The 17,123-nt window shown below is 35.7% G+C and overlaps 3 protein-coding genes across 8 annotated transcripts; 1 reads left to right on the forward strand and 2 right to left on the reverse strand.

Annotated features, from left to right (window-relative positions):
• Positions 1–68: 68 nt before the first annotated feature.
• On the forward strand, positions 69–4,515 carry LOC121753733 (ubiquitin carboxyl-terminal hydrolase 3-like). Of its 6 annotated transcripts, XR_006040492.1 has the most exons (10): positions 69–169; positions 416–544; positions 807–845; positions 1,277–1,382; positions 2,004–2,062; positions 2,161–2,209; positions 2,364–2,412; positions 3,275–3,351; positions 3,493–3,613; positions 4,391–4,515. XR_006040492.1 is itself a non-coding variant. In XM_042148999.1 (7 exons), exons 1-6 carry the CDS (start codon positions 104–106, stop codon positions 2,200–2,202), a joined length of 441 nt encoding a protein of 146 aa, XP_042004933.1. In that variant the 5' UTR covers positions 69–103; the 3' UTR covers positions 2,203–2,209; positions 2,364–2,687. The 6 variants fall into 6 exon arrangements, 1 of the variants encoding a protein (XP_042004933.1); XR_006040489.1 differs by having other exon boundaries at positions 2,004–2,209; XR_006040493.1 differs by lacking the exons at positions 3,275–3,351; positions 3,493–3,613; positions 4,391–4,515 and adding an exon at positions 2,807–2,861.
• Positions 4,516–5,044: 529 nt separating this feature from the next.
• On the reverse strand, positions 5,045–5,869 carry LOC121753725 (ethylene-responsive transcription factor 1A-like). The gene has a single exon (XM_042148976.1). The coding sequence runs from the start codon at positions 5,606–5,608 to the stop codon at positions 5,045–5,047; it is 564 nt and encodes a 187-aa protein (XP_042004910.1). The 5' UTR covers positions 5,609–5,869.
• Positions 5,870–9,579: 3,710 nt separating this feature from the next.
• LOC121753759 (protein NLP5-like) lies at positions 9,580–13,759 on the reverse strand. Its single transcript, XM_042149012.1, has 5 exons — positions 13,360–13,759; positions 11,786–12,711; positions 11,662–11,709; positions 10,726–11,494; positions 9,580–10,643 (listed from the first exon to the last, which is right to left on the reverse strand). The coding sequence occupies exons 2-5, from the start codon at positions 12,659–12,661 to the stop codon at positions 9,748–9,750; spliced, it is 2,589 nt and encodes an 862-aa protein (XP_042004946.1). The 5' UTR covers positions 12,662–12,711; positions 13,360–13,759; the 3' UTR covers positions 9,580–9,747.
• Positions 13,760–17,123: the final 3,364 nt, after the last annotated feature.

A 17,123-nucleotide genomic window follows, 5' to 3' on the forward strand; every position in this document is an offset into this window, starting at 1 on the left:
TGTTAATCCATTACGAATAAGTATTTCACTATTTCAGTATAATTAAATTTGTATAAACTCAATCACATCAAAACCAAAAACCTGAAAATGAGAGTAAAGAAAAATGGCGACAATCCCTTCTTCGAAGAGATGGCTTCCTCTTGAAGCAAACCCTGATGTTATGAACCAGGTATTCAGCGCTCTCTTTATACCGTAGCAATTTGATATATTCTTAATTTTTTATTTTGAGTGTGGAGTAAAATAGGTTTCGGTAATGGATCATGTATGTATTGAAATTACCAAAAACGCGAAGAGATGAATTGTGGAGAGATGAAAAACTAGAAAGGGGATAGTAATTAATGGAGTGAGAAACTGTTTTATTGAGATTTAGTGTTTAATGATGAAGTTACTGAAGAATGTTAATTGTAATGAGCAGTTTATTTGGGGACTTGGTGTTTCCTCAGAAGAGGCAGAGTGCTTTGATGTTTATGGACTTGATGAAGAGCTCTTGGCAATGGTTCCACAGCCGGTGCTCGCTGTGTTGTTTCTCCCCATAACTCCGAAGGTAATTTCTGATTCGAAAATCGCAGCTTGTTCTTCATTGTCAGCGTTAACGACATAGCCTTGGACAGTTTAAGCATGGTGAATTTTGTAATTGAATGGGGATTCAGTAATGGTATTCCATTGCAAGCTCATAAATTGCTTAAAAATCCATTTTTCGTATAACTGTGAGCAAGTGTTCGTGCCATTTTGGTGTGTATCTCGTACTGAATTTCTTGTGTTAATATGTGTGTGTTTGTGTTTGTGACAATACTGTGTTTGTACAGAGTGAGGAAGAGAGGATTCAACAAGATAGTTCGACAAAGGTTAGCACTTCTAATTCAAAGTCATTTCAAGAGCTTATTGTTTTGGATTGACATTTTGAATTCCTAGATGAATTGGTAGCTGATTTGATTCTGAGATATTATGCTTGCAATTGAATTTACAAGTTTTTACTACATGTTGTGTCCTTTTTTTTCAGGTTCATGATCTGCTGATTTTTGCAACTATCATGTCTCTGCATTATGTTTGTTAATTATAAATATGTGTTTCATTAGTTTCGTATTGCTCTTAGGCCATTCCTGGATTGTAATCATTGAATTGCATCTATACTAATACTATTGGAAAATTTTTGATCACCTAGTGTTTTTCACCCTTATTCCTGTAACAATAAATTATGTACTCCATATTAATACTACAAGTATGTCCCATTTACTTTCTGAATAATGATATCTGCAATTTATGTGACCTCTAACAGGAATCTAGTGGAGGACCTTACTTCATGAAGCAAACTGTGGGAAATGCCTGTGGAACTGTTGGACTTCTTCATGCTGTTGGTAATGTAACTTCTGAGATCAAACTTGGTAAGCTCTTAGGTTCCATATAGCCTTCGTTGTGATTGCTTTCATGTTATGAGGAGTTTTCAGAACCTAACCTAATATTTGTGCTTAGCATGAGAAATCTTCTGCTCTACATGAACTTTTGACATTAAACAGGCTTTGCACAGAGTGGAAATGTGGGTACCACTATATTTCGTACAGTATATACTTTTAGCTCATATATGCTAAACAAGGATTGCTCAGGACACCCTTTTTAAGTTTCTAGGGGATCAAGTGACTTCAATTAGAAAAACTATTGGGTGATTCACGACCGCATTTCTTCGGATGTGTCCTTGACTACATATATAGCCCAATTGAACTGAACCTTATATCCTGAAAGCCAGAAACTCAGTAGGTTGGCCCCAATTCATATCACTGGTATTGTGGTTAGTTGCTGAGTGGATGATGAGGTTAAGAATATCCATATCCTTTGCTTTAATTTCCTCTCTCCCGAACCATATAAGGGTTCAGGAATTTGTCTATCTTCAAGATACATATTTGAATATTCTTCAGTCCTTCATGCTTTATGTTTCTTCAATGAACTGTGATCTGTGATGTTTAAGTTTTCATTTGTCTGTTCTGATTTCGGATTGTGCTGTTTTCCAGTCGAGGGGTCTTACCTGGACAAATTCTTCAAGGACACTGCAAATATGGATGCGTCACAGGTCAGCGTGCGCCTTGCCATCTTCTATGTCGTTATTCCCATCTAGTATTTTTAAGAATAAATGATTCTGCACCGTGCAAAATTCCTTGAAAATGATAGAGAAATGGAAGATGCTCATGCAGTTGCAGCAACTGCTGGTGAAACTGAGGTTAGATTTGGACATTTGCATAAAATTTAATACACCTATTGTTTTTGTTTCCATTATTTTCCAAGTGGACATTTTTTAACTGTGTGACTTGTTAATTGAATTGATGGAACTGCCTTTTTATTTTATTCGTTTTTCTACATTTCAATTTTGACAGGCATCAGATAATGTTGACACCCATTTCATCTGCTTTACATGTGTGAATGGTAAATCTCCCTCCTCTCTCTCTCCCTGTGTGTTGTGTGATACATCTGAAACTCAATTTACAATTATAAGTTCAATAAGTGGAAGTGTGTTCTTTTGAATTTAGTCTACCATCAAGTTTATCTATGGAAGACGGAATTATTGGCTTGCTCATCTGTTCTTTGCAAATATATGTATAGGGATGTATTCATTTCCTTTTGTATCTTTTGTTCTATTGTTCTTTTTAATCTCAGCCCTACGATTTTGTCATCCGACGGTTAGATTGATGCCACGTGTCATTTAATAATGCAGATTTTCAGTTGAATAATGCACACCGACTAATAATGCACCATTATTGTGTAATAATGCAGATTTTCAGTTGAATAATGCACACCGACTAATAATGCAAATTTTTAGTCAAATATTGCAGATCATCACAACCATCCAATTCAAGGATCCAAGGGTTATGATTAAAAAGAACATTGGACTGAAAAGCTACGAAGGACCTTAACACACCCCTGTATGTATATGTGTATATATATATTTTGTTGTACTATTAATTTCATTGAGTTGATAACTACATTCCTTTGGTTTAAACTATATAACAAAACTACTGGTTACTTTCGCGTCTTACAGAATTGCCAATTGACAAGGTTTACTGTTTGTACGCTATGTTGTGGTTCGAACGGGAGTGTAGTAAAATTTTGAATGTCCCCAACAAAAGCATAGTGCATACTGAATTCTACTTAGAACTGATAATCTTGGATTGGTTCATCAACAAATCTGGATTATGCCTTTCCTCCTCAGAACAGATTTTTTCACTTCCGGCCAGATTGAGTGAGAGCAAACTCCTAATACTAACTTATCATCCGCGAAATTTTGTAGGACAACTGTATGAGCTTGATGGAAGGAGGGCTGGGCCTATTTCACACGGTGCATCTTCGAGTAACACCATATTACAGGTGATGTTTATTCTTTTCTTGAGGATTCGTTTGTAGTTGAAGCTTTCAATACACTACATGCTTTATTCGTAGTTTTTGCTGCTGTATCTCGTGCTGGTTATATACGTATAAATATGTTTTGACATACAAATTTTACTGCAGGATGCTGCTAAAGTCATTCAAAAGTTTATCCAGAAAAACCCTGATTCGATTAACTTCAATGTTATTGCTATTTCGAAGAAAACTGGAGCATGGAGTTGAGATGCATCAAAGAGATGTGATGGTGAGGAATATCAACTTTTGTCTAGTTCTAGTTTTATAATTTATGAGTCTGTTCATATATTCCACTTTTTGCAAAACTTTCTGTTTTTAAAAAAGCAAGATTATTCTGTGCCCGTAGGTTTCATTGGATCGAAATGATTTACAACCTGAAGTGAACGAATAATAATGGGTAAATTATAATTTTACGAAGTAAATTTGAAAAAAAAATCTCAAAATGACGTTTTTGTCTTTAAAAAAGTTTTTTGTGGACTGAGGAAGATGTGAAGGCTTTTTCGGCTTGACCCCAAAGTGACAATGTGACACCCTTCCCGTCTCCTAAATCCGCCGTTGTGTTCATAGAAACTAGGTTCATGCATATATAAGCAAGTAGGAGTATTTTAACGTTAGAATATAGAGGTAATTACTAATATATTTTTGGATATTCCATTCGTCCCAAGATAAGCGACTCACATTCCTTTTTGGGACGTCCCAAGATAAGTGAGTCATTTCCTTTTTTGTTATTCTCTCTCTTACTTTTTTTCTACTTTATTAACTCTCTTACTTTATTCACTTTCCACTTTACTAACAAAACCTCATTTCCTTAAATCCCGTGCCGAAAAGTTTGTGCTCACTTATCTTGGGACAGAGGGAGTACTAAATAATACTCCTATATACCAAGTTGACGGGCTTTAATTTTCCATCTACTTTTCGTCTTCTATGTTGCTAGTATATTTTTTTTGGTAATTAACAAGGGTATTCACCGGCGGACCCAATGACTATTTCTCATGCTGATTTGTAGGCACTTCAATGGGCAGACTCAGTGACTATTTCCCATGTTGATTTGTAGGCACCCCAATGGATAAGACAGTTGGTTAGTACTTCATGTTAATAACGTTTTTATATCTACGAATGCAAGAATTAGACTCATTTGGATTCCAACTTGTGTCAACTTTAGGCTAGCTACTAGACACATTAGTATGCATGCACATGCTTTATATATAATTTCAAACTATAGAGTATATACAGAAGGTGAAAAAATAAAATATTGAGTACCAGATTAATTGTTCATGGGATTTAATTGGTTAGAGATTATCTAAGTTTAATTTTGTCACTAGCTAGAGAATATCATGACTCATAAACCAAAACTAATCATATGGGATATTATTCTAAGATTAAGTATTGATCCATATAAGTATAAGTTATATTTATTCAATTTTACAACATTCATATAACTCAATCTTACTTAACTCGTCATGTCTAATTAATTGAAGTGTAATTGGCAAAGAGACATTTATTCTTTTAAACTAAGTTTATAAACTTAGTTAAAGAGTTTAATCATCGAAGTATGTTTAAGAAAGAAAAAAAAAAGGAACATCTTCATTAGAAGAAATGTAGTAACAATTTAGTGAATGGAAAAATAAAGAATATGAATCAGAAAAAACAAGTTTGCCATCTATCGGAAAACAGCTGACATTGGCCTTTTTTTGAGTCCACCATCCGCCGCCGTCTTCCTCTTCCGCGTCGGCGATCCACTATCCGAGGACGACGAAGAAGACGCAGACCTCTTCGACGTAATCCTAACCGGCGGCGCCTCCCCCGAGTTAACCCTCAAGGGGAAATTCACCATCGCCCTCGAACCACGCATGGCGTAGGCCGCTTGATCATACGCCAACGCCGCCTCCTCCGCCGTCTCATACGTCCCAAGCCACACCCGCGCCCCATTCTTCGTGGGGTCCCTTATCTCCGCTGCGAACTTCCCCCACGGCCGCTGCCTCACCCCTCTGTATTGAGGCGCCCCCGCTACTACAACAGCCCTCTCACTCTCCGCTACCGCTTCATCAAAGCTCACAAACGATAGTTCCGGCTCCGGCTTGACAGCGAGAGGTGGAGTGGCGGCGTACATATCGCCGGAAAACATTTGAGGCGGCTGCGATTCGTCGAGCAAATGTCTTCTTATTGAATCGAGAAAGGCAAGATCGGTTTCAGAGAGGTAGTAATCGTCATTTTCAAACATCATGCAAAATTTGTGATATTTCTTTTGATTTAATTTGTTGGGAAAATATGAAGTTGATTAGGGTTTGAAGTTATGATATGTATATATATAGGTTGGGGAGGGAATGGAAGAAGTTAGATTCATGCATGTAAGAACAAGTAGGATTATTTTATTAGTTAATTAGATAAGAAAGTATAGATGGACAAATCAATGGTCAATTCATGTTATAGTATGTTCTTTCCTAGATGTTTCTATAAGAAGTCAAAAGATTAGGATTAGTAATCACGTGGCTAATACTATTGCTATATATGTATATTAACTGGATATTTTAGGTTACATTTTATATTAATTATTATTTTTAATACCGATTGTATTAATATATGTTGTGTAAATCGATAGACTCAGTTGGATTCCTACTTGTGTCTATTTTGGATAGTACGTCACGTTAGTATATGCATGCACCTCTTTCTATATGTGTACACATATGACATATCTTAAAATTTCTTAATTTTATATGTATATAACCCATCTTTATTTATATTTAAGTAGTACTTTAGCTCTGTTAGGCATATAATTTAAAGACCATTTCAATCTTTAAGATACTTTTACTTTTATTTGCTAAATACTTTACTACAAGTAGTATATCTTAAACATAACCAAATAATAACACAAAATATTCTAATAGTAATAATTTAATTTAATATGAAGTCCGTCTTAACTCATCTTACTATTATCTTATTTAAAGAATAGCCAGGCATTGAAAATTAAGAAAAAGGAAAGATAATTTAAGTATGAACACGGTATTAGTATTCTTTTAAAAGCTTTGGTGTTTTTCATTTATAAGAGATGAAGCCATGAATAGGGGTGGGTCGATACGAGATATCGTATCGAAAACTTTGTATCGTATATCATATCGAAAATATCGATATGAAAAAATTTCATATCGTTATCGTATCGAAAGTTTCGATATGGATAATATCAATATCGTTATCGTATCGATATTTTGATATATCGAAAATTATAATTTCAAAACTTAAAATTCACACAAAAATTAATAAAACTTCAACACAATAAGATTTATAGTGTTCTTATCTCCATAATCAAAATACAACACAACCAAGTACAATTAAATGGATTTATATATATTTATAATTTTAAATTTTAATATGTATTGAATTTCAATATGTTTCGATATATACGATATATATCGTATATTCGATATAAAACGATATATCGAAAATATCGATATATATCGTATATTCGATATAAAACGATATATCGCGATATAAGGAAATTCATATAGTTATCGTATCGAAAACTTACGATACGGTATCGTATCGAAAATTACGATATATCGAAAATTCGATAATTTTTCGATATTTTTCAATACGATACGAGCGATATATCATTTTTTCGATATTTTTCCCCAGTCCTAGCCATGAAGGTATGGATATCATCTCAGTTTTCAAATCTCCCAACTCGAAAAACAATTAGACTTTGAAAGGATACAATATATAGTTATACAGTAAGTATAAAGTAATTAATTCAATGAGTTCAAAATTTAATTCTAGGAACTTATTACATAGTACTAGTATTAATTTCATAAGTTCATAAGACATTTAAGTTCTTAAAGTGAGTAGTTTCTAGAATTTGAATGATTTTCCATCAAATAAACTTTAAATTGTTAGGAATATATAATAGTATTTCATGCATAAATAAATTTTCCTTCTAGAAAGTAAAAAAGAATATATGCATTATGCAAGGTAAAGTATATTAATATAATATTGTTGGACTTCAGAATCTAATTCTATCTTCTCAGTGTAGGTTAATATTAGATGATTATACTTTCTAGATAATTAAAAATAGTCAAAATTATGAATTAATGATTAGAACTTAAATAACATTTAGTATACCGTTGCGAACGTGGTCTAACTCTAAATCGAATCATAGGCTGCTGGTCAAATTATTTGCAAGAAGGCTTTTAACCTTTTTTGTTAGATGTTGAATTATTTGAAAATCTCCTAATCATGACTATAAATTCATTTTTTTTTTATTTTTAATTTAGCTTTTGCTGTCTTATTCGGTAACTGTTTTATCCCAATTTTATAATTTTAGGGGAGAGTAATTTTCCCTTGCATTCTCTCTATGTATACTATTTATCTATTGTTCACTTGTTTGTTTAATTTTTAGAAACCTAAATGTATACTTCCTCCGTCCCATAACAAGAGTCATATTTTGTCATTTTCGTATGCCACATAGTAACAATCATATTTTACTTTTATCATAAATGATAAGTAAGCTTCATATTCCATCAACTTATTACACTCACATTTTATTATAAAACTAATATACTACCCCCTCTGTTCCCAAAGAATATGCACTTTGAGTTCGGCACAGATTTTAATACAAAATTGGTAAAGTAAGAGAGAGATAGAGAGAAAAAGTAATTAAAGTATTGATAGTGGGGAATGAGCTCCACCTCATTAGAGATAAAAGAGTTTCTAAAATTGAAAAGTGCATATTCTTGTGAGACAGACTAAAAAGGAAAGAGTGCATATTCTTGTGGGACAGAGGAAGTATATAAGTAAGACCCACATTACACTAAACACGCTTTTCTTTATATTTATTAAAATTCATGTCTAAATTAAATAATACTCCTATTGTGTGACATATGGAGATGGAGTATAATACTGATATACTTCACTAATGTAAGAGTATGTGTTATGTCTGTGAAATAAAATAGTAGTAGTACATGTATAATACTGATACACTGATATCTATGCACTATATGACACAAAAAATCATTATGGCATTTACTGATATTGTGTGACATAAAATCAAATTATATTAGTTCATGTATAATACTGATGTATCAATAATAGATATGTTAATATTTATTGTTATTCAAAATTAGATGAAAATGATGGTACATAACATTATCGAACTTCTTTATTTGAAATTCCTCATAAAATTATTTTTAATTAAATATATATTGCAAAAAGAATAATTTAAATTAAAAGAGTTATGTGAAATTTAAAATTTTAAAATATATTTTAAGGAGAGTATAAGTGGAGTGGTTAATTTAACTACTGCTAACTGTTAATTAGTAGTCCATATTTTCCTGCCCCTATTTTATTCAACTTATGAAACGACACGAACTAAGAATTTTCGTTCAAGTTACAAAATTCAATTGTAATATGTGGTATACACCCAATGCAGGTAACAGTATCGGAGATTAGTTCTCTTTTAATTTCCACCGAGTCACAAAGAAATGGTTAGTATATACAGGTGAGAATGAGAATTTTTAGACACTACAGAAATCTTACACCCCAACTCATAAAAATATGGAGACCGGCTTCTTAAATCCACATAAGCAGCATCAGCTGCTATCTCTTCTCTTGTTTTAGATCTGGCATTGAACAAATCATGAGATATATTACTCTCTATCAAAATAAGAACTAAGCTAGATGTTCACAATCACTTCACATTGGCACATATATAATAAGTTTCATAGCCCTAGCTTTCAAACCAAAGCATTATAACTGATTTTACGTCTCAATAAATTAGGGCTAAATAGAATGAGAATCATGAGATATATTACTCTCTATCAAAACAAGGAGGAACCCTTATAAATATAAGCTGTCTCAAGTACAATTCACGGACCAGCCAGAACGGCAGCTCGAGAGGGCTCTCGAACCAGCTTCCACCTGCGGAGTTAGACAAATCAGCACAATTTGAAGAACAAATCAGCACATTTGATATCTCTTCATTGGCAAATGCTAATTCTCAATGTGAAAACACAGTCGAGGTTGATCTAGTAGTAGGAAAAAGAGCGGATTTCCAGTGTATTGACTTGCTCAATAAAGGCTTTGTTCTTAAGAAAATCTATTTCGTGTAGTATTCCCAAAATCAAAAATATATACTAGGAACGTAGAAAATCATGTTCTAAAACTATGTTAGAGAGTTGTAATGTACATTCATTTTCATCAAAAATGTTTTATCACAATGAAATATATATCACATTTCTAAAGAAGTATACAAGTTTTACAGTAATTTCCATGAAAAAGGAAGTCTCCATTCTTGCTTACAGACATAAAATTCCACAGAATTTTTCAAATTTCAAGATTTGGAGAAGACAAATGAGAATTGTTCTAGAACTTTCTCTACAAACTTCCACCACCTCTAATGCTCAAAGACCTACTAAGCTGAGACTGCGAATCATGAAGGAAGGCGAGCCTGATCGTCTGGCTTCGCATTGTGTAGCACACGTCGACACACTCCTCCAGATCAGCGTCGCACGTGAGCAGCACCCACTCCGCGTCGTCGTCAAGATATTTGAGGTGGTAGCCACCGGCATTGTCCACCCCGAACCGCCTAGAGATCTCGTGCAGCAAGTCATGGTATCTCCAGTTGCTCTGCATCCGGAATCTGATGGTGTCCTCTCCATACGTGACTTTGATCCTCGGCCCGTCCCTCTCCCGTGCTCTCTCCTCCCCTGCAGGAAGGGCACCGCCCGGCCTATCCGGCCAGGAGAACGACACGTGGCTGTGGGACCTCGGGAGGGGCTGCTTGGCTCCATCACTCCACAGGTGTAGATTTGCATCACTCCGAGTCCTCTTGAGCATCTTGTTGTTGGCTGCTTCGTCTTTGCCAGACGCGTTGTCCTGGCCTCCGGCACTAAAGGGGTTCGAATTCTGCTGCGCCCCACTGGAGCAGCACTGGCTCGTGCCCGAGCTCTGACTGCCCGACGAGGAAGGGGATAGAGATGCAGCGGGCGGGGGTGCCAACACGCTGCTCTCAGGCTGTGGCTCGGACGGCTTGGGGTTGGGACTGATACTGTCGTCGCCCGTTGTTCTTGAGGCGTTCGGGGATGCCAAATCGAGGAAGTTGGAGTAGAACGATCCGATCTGCAGACTCTGTTGGCATCCCCGAACGCCCTCAACAGAGTCGATCACTCGTTGGATCTTTTGCAATGAGTGACCGACCTTCTTGATCTTACGAGAGGGCCAACGCTGTATCCCGTTTTGCCTGCATATCCTCTTCAACGTCGTTGGACACACTGAAATTCCGATTAACACGAAAGACGTTACATAACACATCAATGGTATCATTGGTCTTGAAGGAAGAAAAAAAGTGCTCACCACCAAGATTTCTTGCAGCATCTTTGAGGCTTCCGGCAAAGTGTTGCCTAAGAACCTCGAGTGTGATAGTTTTCTCGGCCTTGATCCGTCTCTTCTCGCCCGTTTTGCCCGTGTCACAAGACGCAGGAGTGTTTGCAACGAACGCCATGCCTTCGGGCGGGCCTAACCTAGTCTCAGGGGACTTTGCTAACGTCGTTTCTCGTGGTAAGATTGCAGCTTCCTCCTTCAACTCTTTGTCAGTGATGACGCGTAATGTCTGGCAAACGTTCTGGATTATCGTAGACAGAGAAGTAAGCATCCTCTTATGGTCGTCCGGGCTGTTGCAGTTTGTCGGGAGGAAGAACTCCAGGACAAAGTCGGCCGAGCCAGTGCAGGTGCTCCTCAAACGTATGGCAACCGCAGCTTTCAGTCCGAACATCCTTGCATGGTGCGAGAGAGGGTAATCCGCCTTGCTACACACGGACACATCAGGCGAGAAGCAAGGCTCGTTCGTCTGGAACGCTGTCCCGACTATACCTTGGCCTTTCAACAAGTGGTACTCATAGCAGGCCTCGTGGAACCCCTTGATCCTAGGATCGCCTATGTAGCAAGCAGATTCCACTGGTGCAACGCAGTTTTTGGTGTTTTCGTCTGAGATCCAGCACCCTTGGTTGCCCTGCACGATGCAGGGCACCCACGTCTGCGCCAATGGCAACCCGTGAGTCTCACATGCGGATCTCAAAACCTCGAGAATCTCAGGCAATGCAGCTTGGTAAGATAGATCAGATGCCTACAAATTGTATTGGCAGATGAAACAAAAAATAAGTATAACAATATCCCACATCGGTATAAAAGAGAACTGAAAATCTAATGGGCCACATCGGTGTAAAGAGAGAACTGAGCCCTATAGATTTCTATCAAAATATCGAGAGATCGTTCGAATGCAGTGATGATTACCTGAACTTTCTGAGTGTTTGAAAGATCAGGCCTCCTCAGATCCACAGCCTACATTCAAGAAAATGAATTTTAAGATAAAAACACTCAAAAAGCCAAAGATATGAAGGTGTAAACTTGCACAGACCTCAAGAGCTTTGCAGACGCTTTCGAGCTCTGGCCGGTATTGGATCTTCTGTTTGGTCAAGATCACTTCAATCACGCCCAAACAATCGCAGCTGCCTTGTTCAAGAATCGGGACAGCAAGCGTGCCTCGGACATCATATTGCTGTGCATGACCAAGTCTAGGATACTCCTCCCACGAGAAGAAACGGACATCAGGAGTCCACTCGGGAGCCTTGTTCCTGTACACCCGGCCAGGCAGCCCCGCGACGTCCTTGGAATGTTCGTCTGCAGGGAAGAGGAAATTCACAGAGATCTCTCTGTATTGAGCCAGCTTCGGGCAGTTGAGGTCGAGGGAGAAAGGTTGGTTGTTGGTAGTGAGGACGCGTTTGCCTCCTCTGGTAACCGGCACCCACACTTGGATAAGAACATCCTTATTCCCTGACAGACTCTTCATGAAGCCAACTGCCTGGATCAATCTCTCCATCACAGACAATGAAGCTCGTGGCCCGATCCACCACCTCTTGCTCTGCTCAGAGCCTTCCACAGCAGAGGAAGCCCCAGGGTTGGGAATGAAGTCAACGTAGGGCTGCGATTTCCGGGTGCCACGGGATTGGCTGATGGATAGATTCTCAGGGAAGGATGATCTCTTCCTCTCATCGTGGACTACCTTAGATGGGGGTTCGCCATTGCTAAAGTCGAGCGCTGGCCAGGAGAAGCACGGATCAAAGGGGGAAACCGGGGTTGTACAGTCGAAATGTGGGAATTCGGAAGATCCATTTGCCTCCAACCAACACCCATCCAACAAGAGCTCATCCATGTAATCAACGTCCATCAAGGAATCAGGTGCACTGCTGAGGATGTTACTCATTGGAAGAACACCTTCCTCCATTGCTAACATCACCCGATTTCTTCAATACGCCTCAAACAAGCAAGATTCTTGCTTTTCAACTGTAGAATCAATCAAACCAGACCAATCCAAACTCAATCAAGATTCTTGCTTTCAAAATGTTGAATCAATTAAACCAGACCAATCAAAACTCAATCACAAACAATTGCTACGAACAATATGAGAAACTCCAATTGCAAATCTCAATCACAAACAATCAAGACTCTTGATTTCAGTTGTGAAGCAATCAAACCAGTTGCTCTGAACAATATGAGAAACTCCAGTGGCAAAATGGTTGAAAGTTAACAGCAGTGATATATTGTAATGAATTCCATCAAGTTGGACTGCGAAAAGTTATTGCTCAACAACCCCATATTGATAATTCAATGATAACTATTCAAACATGTAGTTATTATTGAGGGTGTCAAACATCATAACACACAAAGTAATAACTCTCAAAAGATCTTTTCAATAGGCAAAAAAGATCTCAATTCACCAAGATTCTTGCTTTATTAATCAGGGCAGAAAAAACAAAGCTTTAGTATGGATAAATCTGGGAAAATAACAACTAAATCAACACCACCAACTAAAATTTGAACCTACATGTCAAACTTTTTCTGGGGAAAAAGGTTAAAGACATGAACTTTTAGGTTGGGTTTTGAAGCTTCATTGATGAAAAGCTACATAACTTCAAAAACATGAAACTTTACCCTTGGTGGAAGCTTTGTCGATTTGCAGAAATTTGGTTGTCAAATCAATCCCAAGAGAGCCTCTTGATGATTGGTTTTGATGAGAGAATCTGATTTGACTCCTCAAAAATTCCTTTCAAAGGCTTTAGGAACTTTTGGAATTGAGAGGAGGAAAAGGCTAAGTTGTATGAATCTGAGGGATGAGATGTATATTATGTGGTACAAACTTGAGAATGAGATCCCCTCTCTCTCCTCCTCTCTCTCTCTCACACACACTTGTGATTATCTGTCAAGATTCTTGTTAGTTGTTACCAAGCAATGGGCCTACCTTCTTGGGATTCCCATTCCATAGTCAACTGTAACAAACAAGAAAAACTTAAGATTTACCACCAACAACACTACACACAAAGTGAATCTTGCATAGTTACACTCATGAACAAGAATGAGTGAGTGATGAACCAAGAAAAAGGTTTGTCAAATCCAATGAATCTTCACTGGAAAAAGATCAATTTTTTACCCTCTATCAAACAAGGAAAACAAAAAACAAAAGAACCCCTTCTTTATAAACATTAAAAATGTTAGTTTTTCTAGAACACCAACTTGCGAATCTTTGCCATTAGATTATTAGAATTTTAAAGAAAATTATAGGGGTTGATGATGTTGTTGAAACCAATCAATCCCACCAAATTCTTGGTGCGTGTGGTGCTGTAATCCATTTCTTCTTCTAAGAAGGAAAAAAGATTCAATTTTGATCAAAGGGTGAATGTGAAAACCACGATCGGTGGAGATGCGTGAGGGATTTTTTATGAAGAAATCAATTTTTTGATTAAATTAGTTTGTCGCATTGTGTGATGGTAGGAAGTTGCCAAAAGTGGCCACTTTGCTTTCTTGATTAAACAACAAAAAAGTAAATAGATGTAATAATCATCATTAGTTTTATGAATTCTTTTTTTATATAAGAATGCTGACGCAAATGGGATCAAGTTGCTATTTTTGTATTATTCGTCAAACTTAGATTTAATTTTCCCAAAATCTCCATGTTCTTTAAATTTACGCCACTCGAATTCGTTAATAAAAGTTTTGTTGATTATGGTTATTTTAAGTAATAATTTATGTCACTTCAGTTCTGTTTGCTTTATTATGTCACCAAACAATACTAGATCTTGTTCCATAAATTACTAATTTAGTGAGTACGATCCTCAATTCCTTTTTCCTCAACTCAGAAAAATAGACGATGGATTATTATATTAGATAAAATTATTATCCTTTTTTCTGTTTCTTACGAAATTAGTCATTAATATGTTCCGAAATTTAGTCTAATGTGTTCATTAAAATCTAATTGAAGCACTCTTCAACTAATTCAAACTTATCAAATATGGTCATTCAAAATAATATTATATGCATTTTTAATATATAAGCAAAACATTTACGAAAAATCGTTTATAAATCAGACACTATGTTATGTAGCAACAACATTAATTCATGCAAAATATAGTACTATTATTTTTGCAATAAAATAGTATATACTCCCTTAAGTCTGCTGGGGTCTATTTTTGCATGGCGAAGAGAAGAAAGAGAGCATGTAATATAATACACTGTCCCAAATAAGTTTATATTTAGTTCTCATTCTTATGCCAAAATGAAATATATCACTTGAGGTTGGGAAAGAGAGTATATATCTGGATTGAAATGATAGCCCCCTAAATATTGTCCATTGAAAAGGAAAATTTTAATTTAATTCAATTGTTGCTTGTCTATTTTTGGGTTAGTTTGCGAGGTATATATTTGATGTGTGATTGTTGTGCCTTTTTTCCATTTAATGTAGTAATTCAAAAAAATTGTAGTATAAAATATTGTGGGTCTTAGTTTTATAAATTTAGGACCTCGTGTTTTTAACCGAATAAGATAAATAAAAGTTCGCGTGTTGTGTGAAGACCACAATTTATAGTTAAATATTCGTTAATAATTAGAGGTAAATTGGAATTTAATATCCTCAGTTAGAATCTATTAATATTCATTTAAAATATAATCAGATAGGGATGCACGTACATTCAAACACATAAATCATGTATAACGAAATATTAAAATATCATAAATATACTACTCCCTCCGTCCCGGACTACTTGCACTTATTTCCTTTTTGGGCGTCCCAAGTTATTTGCATTCTTTCCATTTTTAGTAAAAATTTTCACCTACAGCCGTAATATTTGACTTTGCTATACACTCATTCCTTAATCTCCGTGCCGAAAAGGAAACGTGCGAGTAGTGCGGGACGGAGGGAGTACTATTATACATCGATATTGTTATCCATACCAAATATCCTAGAGTTCTGGTTGTTCAAAATGGACAAGTTACAACTTACAACTAACCCAATTATTCTCATTATAAAATCATATGTTAGTTCAAAATGCTTTGTTAGAAAAAAATGAATCAACAATCTTATCGACTATGTTTATGATTATCCTTAATTAAATGTTCACACTAAACATGATAACCATTAGCCAATTTAATAAAAAAAAATTCTCTGCAAATCCAAAACGCGTATTGTCTTCATTATTCAAAACGATTATTTGGTATAATCAATTAGTGTTTTAATTAATAAACGTCATTAGAAGTTTAAACACGACTCTAATACAAGTGGAGCATTGCTGCACGTCGTTTTAGAAATTGTGAATCTCAATGTATGTGTTGATAATCAAGATTAGATTATTTTGTGTTTATTTGAGAATGAATTAGATCAGAATTACCCGATACTATTTATGTAAAATGAGAAAAGGAAAGACCAAAAGACTCGTAAAATAAGATAAATTACACGTCCTAACTCCAAAGTTAAGTAACGAGTTTTATCTACAAAGTCAAATAACATTCATAAAACTCAATTTTATCTACTCCTCTATCATGCAGTATAAAACACTATTTTCGTATATTTTGCTTGCTTAATTCTCTCGTTGATTTATTTAGTATTTACCCAATTTAGTTTAGCCCACTAAACAATTGAAGACATATAATTATTCGTCTATATCTAGCGCCAAAGTTCATCGGTGATCCGTCGATAATTGAGTGCAAATAATTATTATTTGTTCGTCGATAAATCCGTCGCCAATTTCTATCATTTCCTTTTAACTTTTATATTTGAGATGTCCATATACATGTATTTTCGGGATATCTTTACTAATAGAACTCATAATGCTTCACTAACAAATTCACTTATCCACAAAAAAGTCATCTTTAAAACGAATTTGGCATAAAAATATGTGCATCTACTAATAAAGACTTATTGCGGATAAAATAAAAAAATTTGTTCTAGTGAATATTAAATAAATTATTGATATACACATTCCTATCCCTTATCTACCTTTTCAATTCATTGCACTCATTTAATAAATTAGTTTCTCAATTTTATTTTTCACTCTAGGATTGAATTAGAGTGCCGTGAGATTCGAGTATTCTCCACTTCCAATTTTATAACTAGTAATAATCCTAAAAGTTGTAATTTAAAATTTTCTTTCAAATATGAACAATGACTTTTTGCAGAAAACTTTGAAATTGAGGGGTAACTATTTGGCGAAGGTAACAAAAAATAAGTTATATTAAAGGATTCTATGGGAGGAATTGTTGACCTAAAATTTATCTTTCAAAGATTTTATTCTATATTATAATTAAATGCAAAAGATTGCACAACCACAAATCACCCCATGTAAAGCCACATCAACCAATAAACATAGGCGATAAGGAATCTTGGCTTTCGTCACATGCATCTGAATCTTCAAAGTATCTCCAGATTC

The sequence above is a fragment of the Salvia splendens genome, chromosome 1 (assembly GCF_004379255.2).
Source record: "Salvia splendens isolate huo1 chromosome 1, SspV2, whole genome shotgun sequence".
In the NCBI taxonomy this organism is placed as follows: Eukaryota; Viridiplantae; Streptophyta; class Magnoliopsida; order Lamiales; family Lamiaceae; genus Salvia; species Salvia splendens.

Coding starts and splice junctions, on each gene's coding strand:
- LOC121753733 (XM_042148999.1), top strand. CDS start 104: ATGGCGACAATCCCTTCTTCGAAGAGATGGCTTCCTCTTGAAGCAAAC. Junction 170..415: donor ACCCTGATGTTATGAACCAG/GTATTCAGCGCT, acceptor TGTAATGAGCAG/TTTATTTGGGGACTTGGTGT. Junction 2,063..2,160: donor CAAATATGGATGCGTCACAG/GTCAGCGTGCGC, acceptor TGAAAATGATAG/AGAAATGGAAGATGCTCATG.
- LOC121753725 (XM_042148976.1), bottom strand. CDS start 5,608: ATGATGTTTGAAAATGACGATTACTACCTCTCTGAAACCGATCTTGCC.
- LOC121753759 (XM_042149012.1), bottom strand. CDS start 12,661: ATGTTAGCAATGGAGGAAGGTGTTCTTCCAATGAGTAACATCCTCAGC. Junction 11,495..11,661: donor CAAACACTCAGAAAGTTCAG/GTAATCATCACT, acceptor TACAATTTGTAG/GCATCTGATCTATCTTACCA. Junction 10,644..10,725: donor TGCTGCAAGAAATCTTGGTG/GTGAGCACTTTT, acceptor TCGGAATTTCAG/TGTGTCCAACGACGTTGAAG.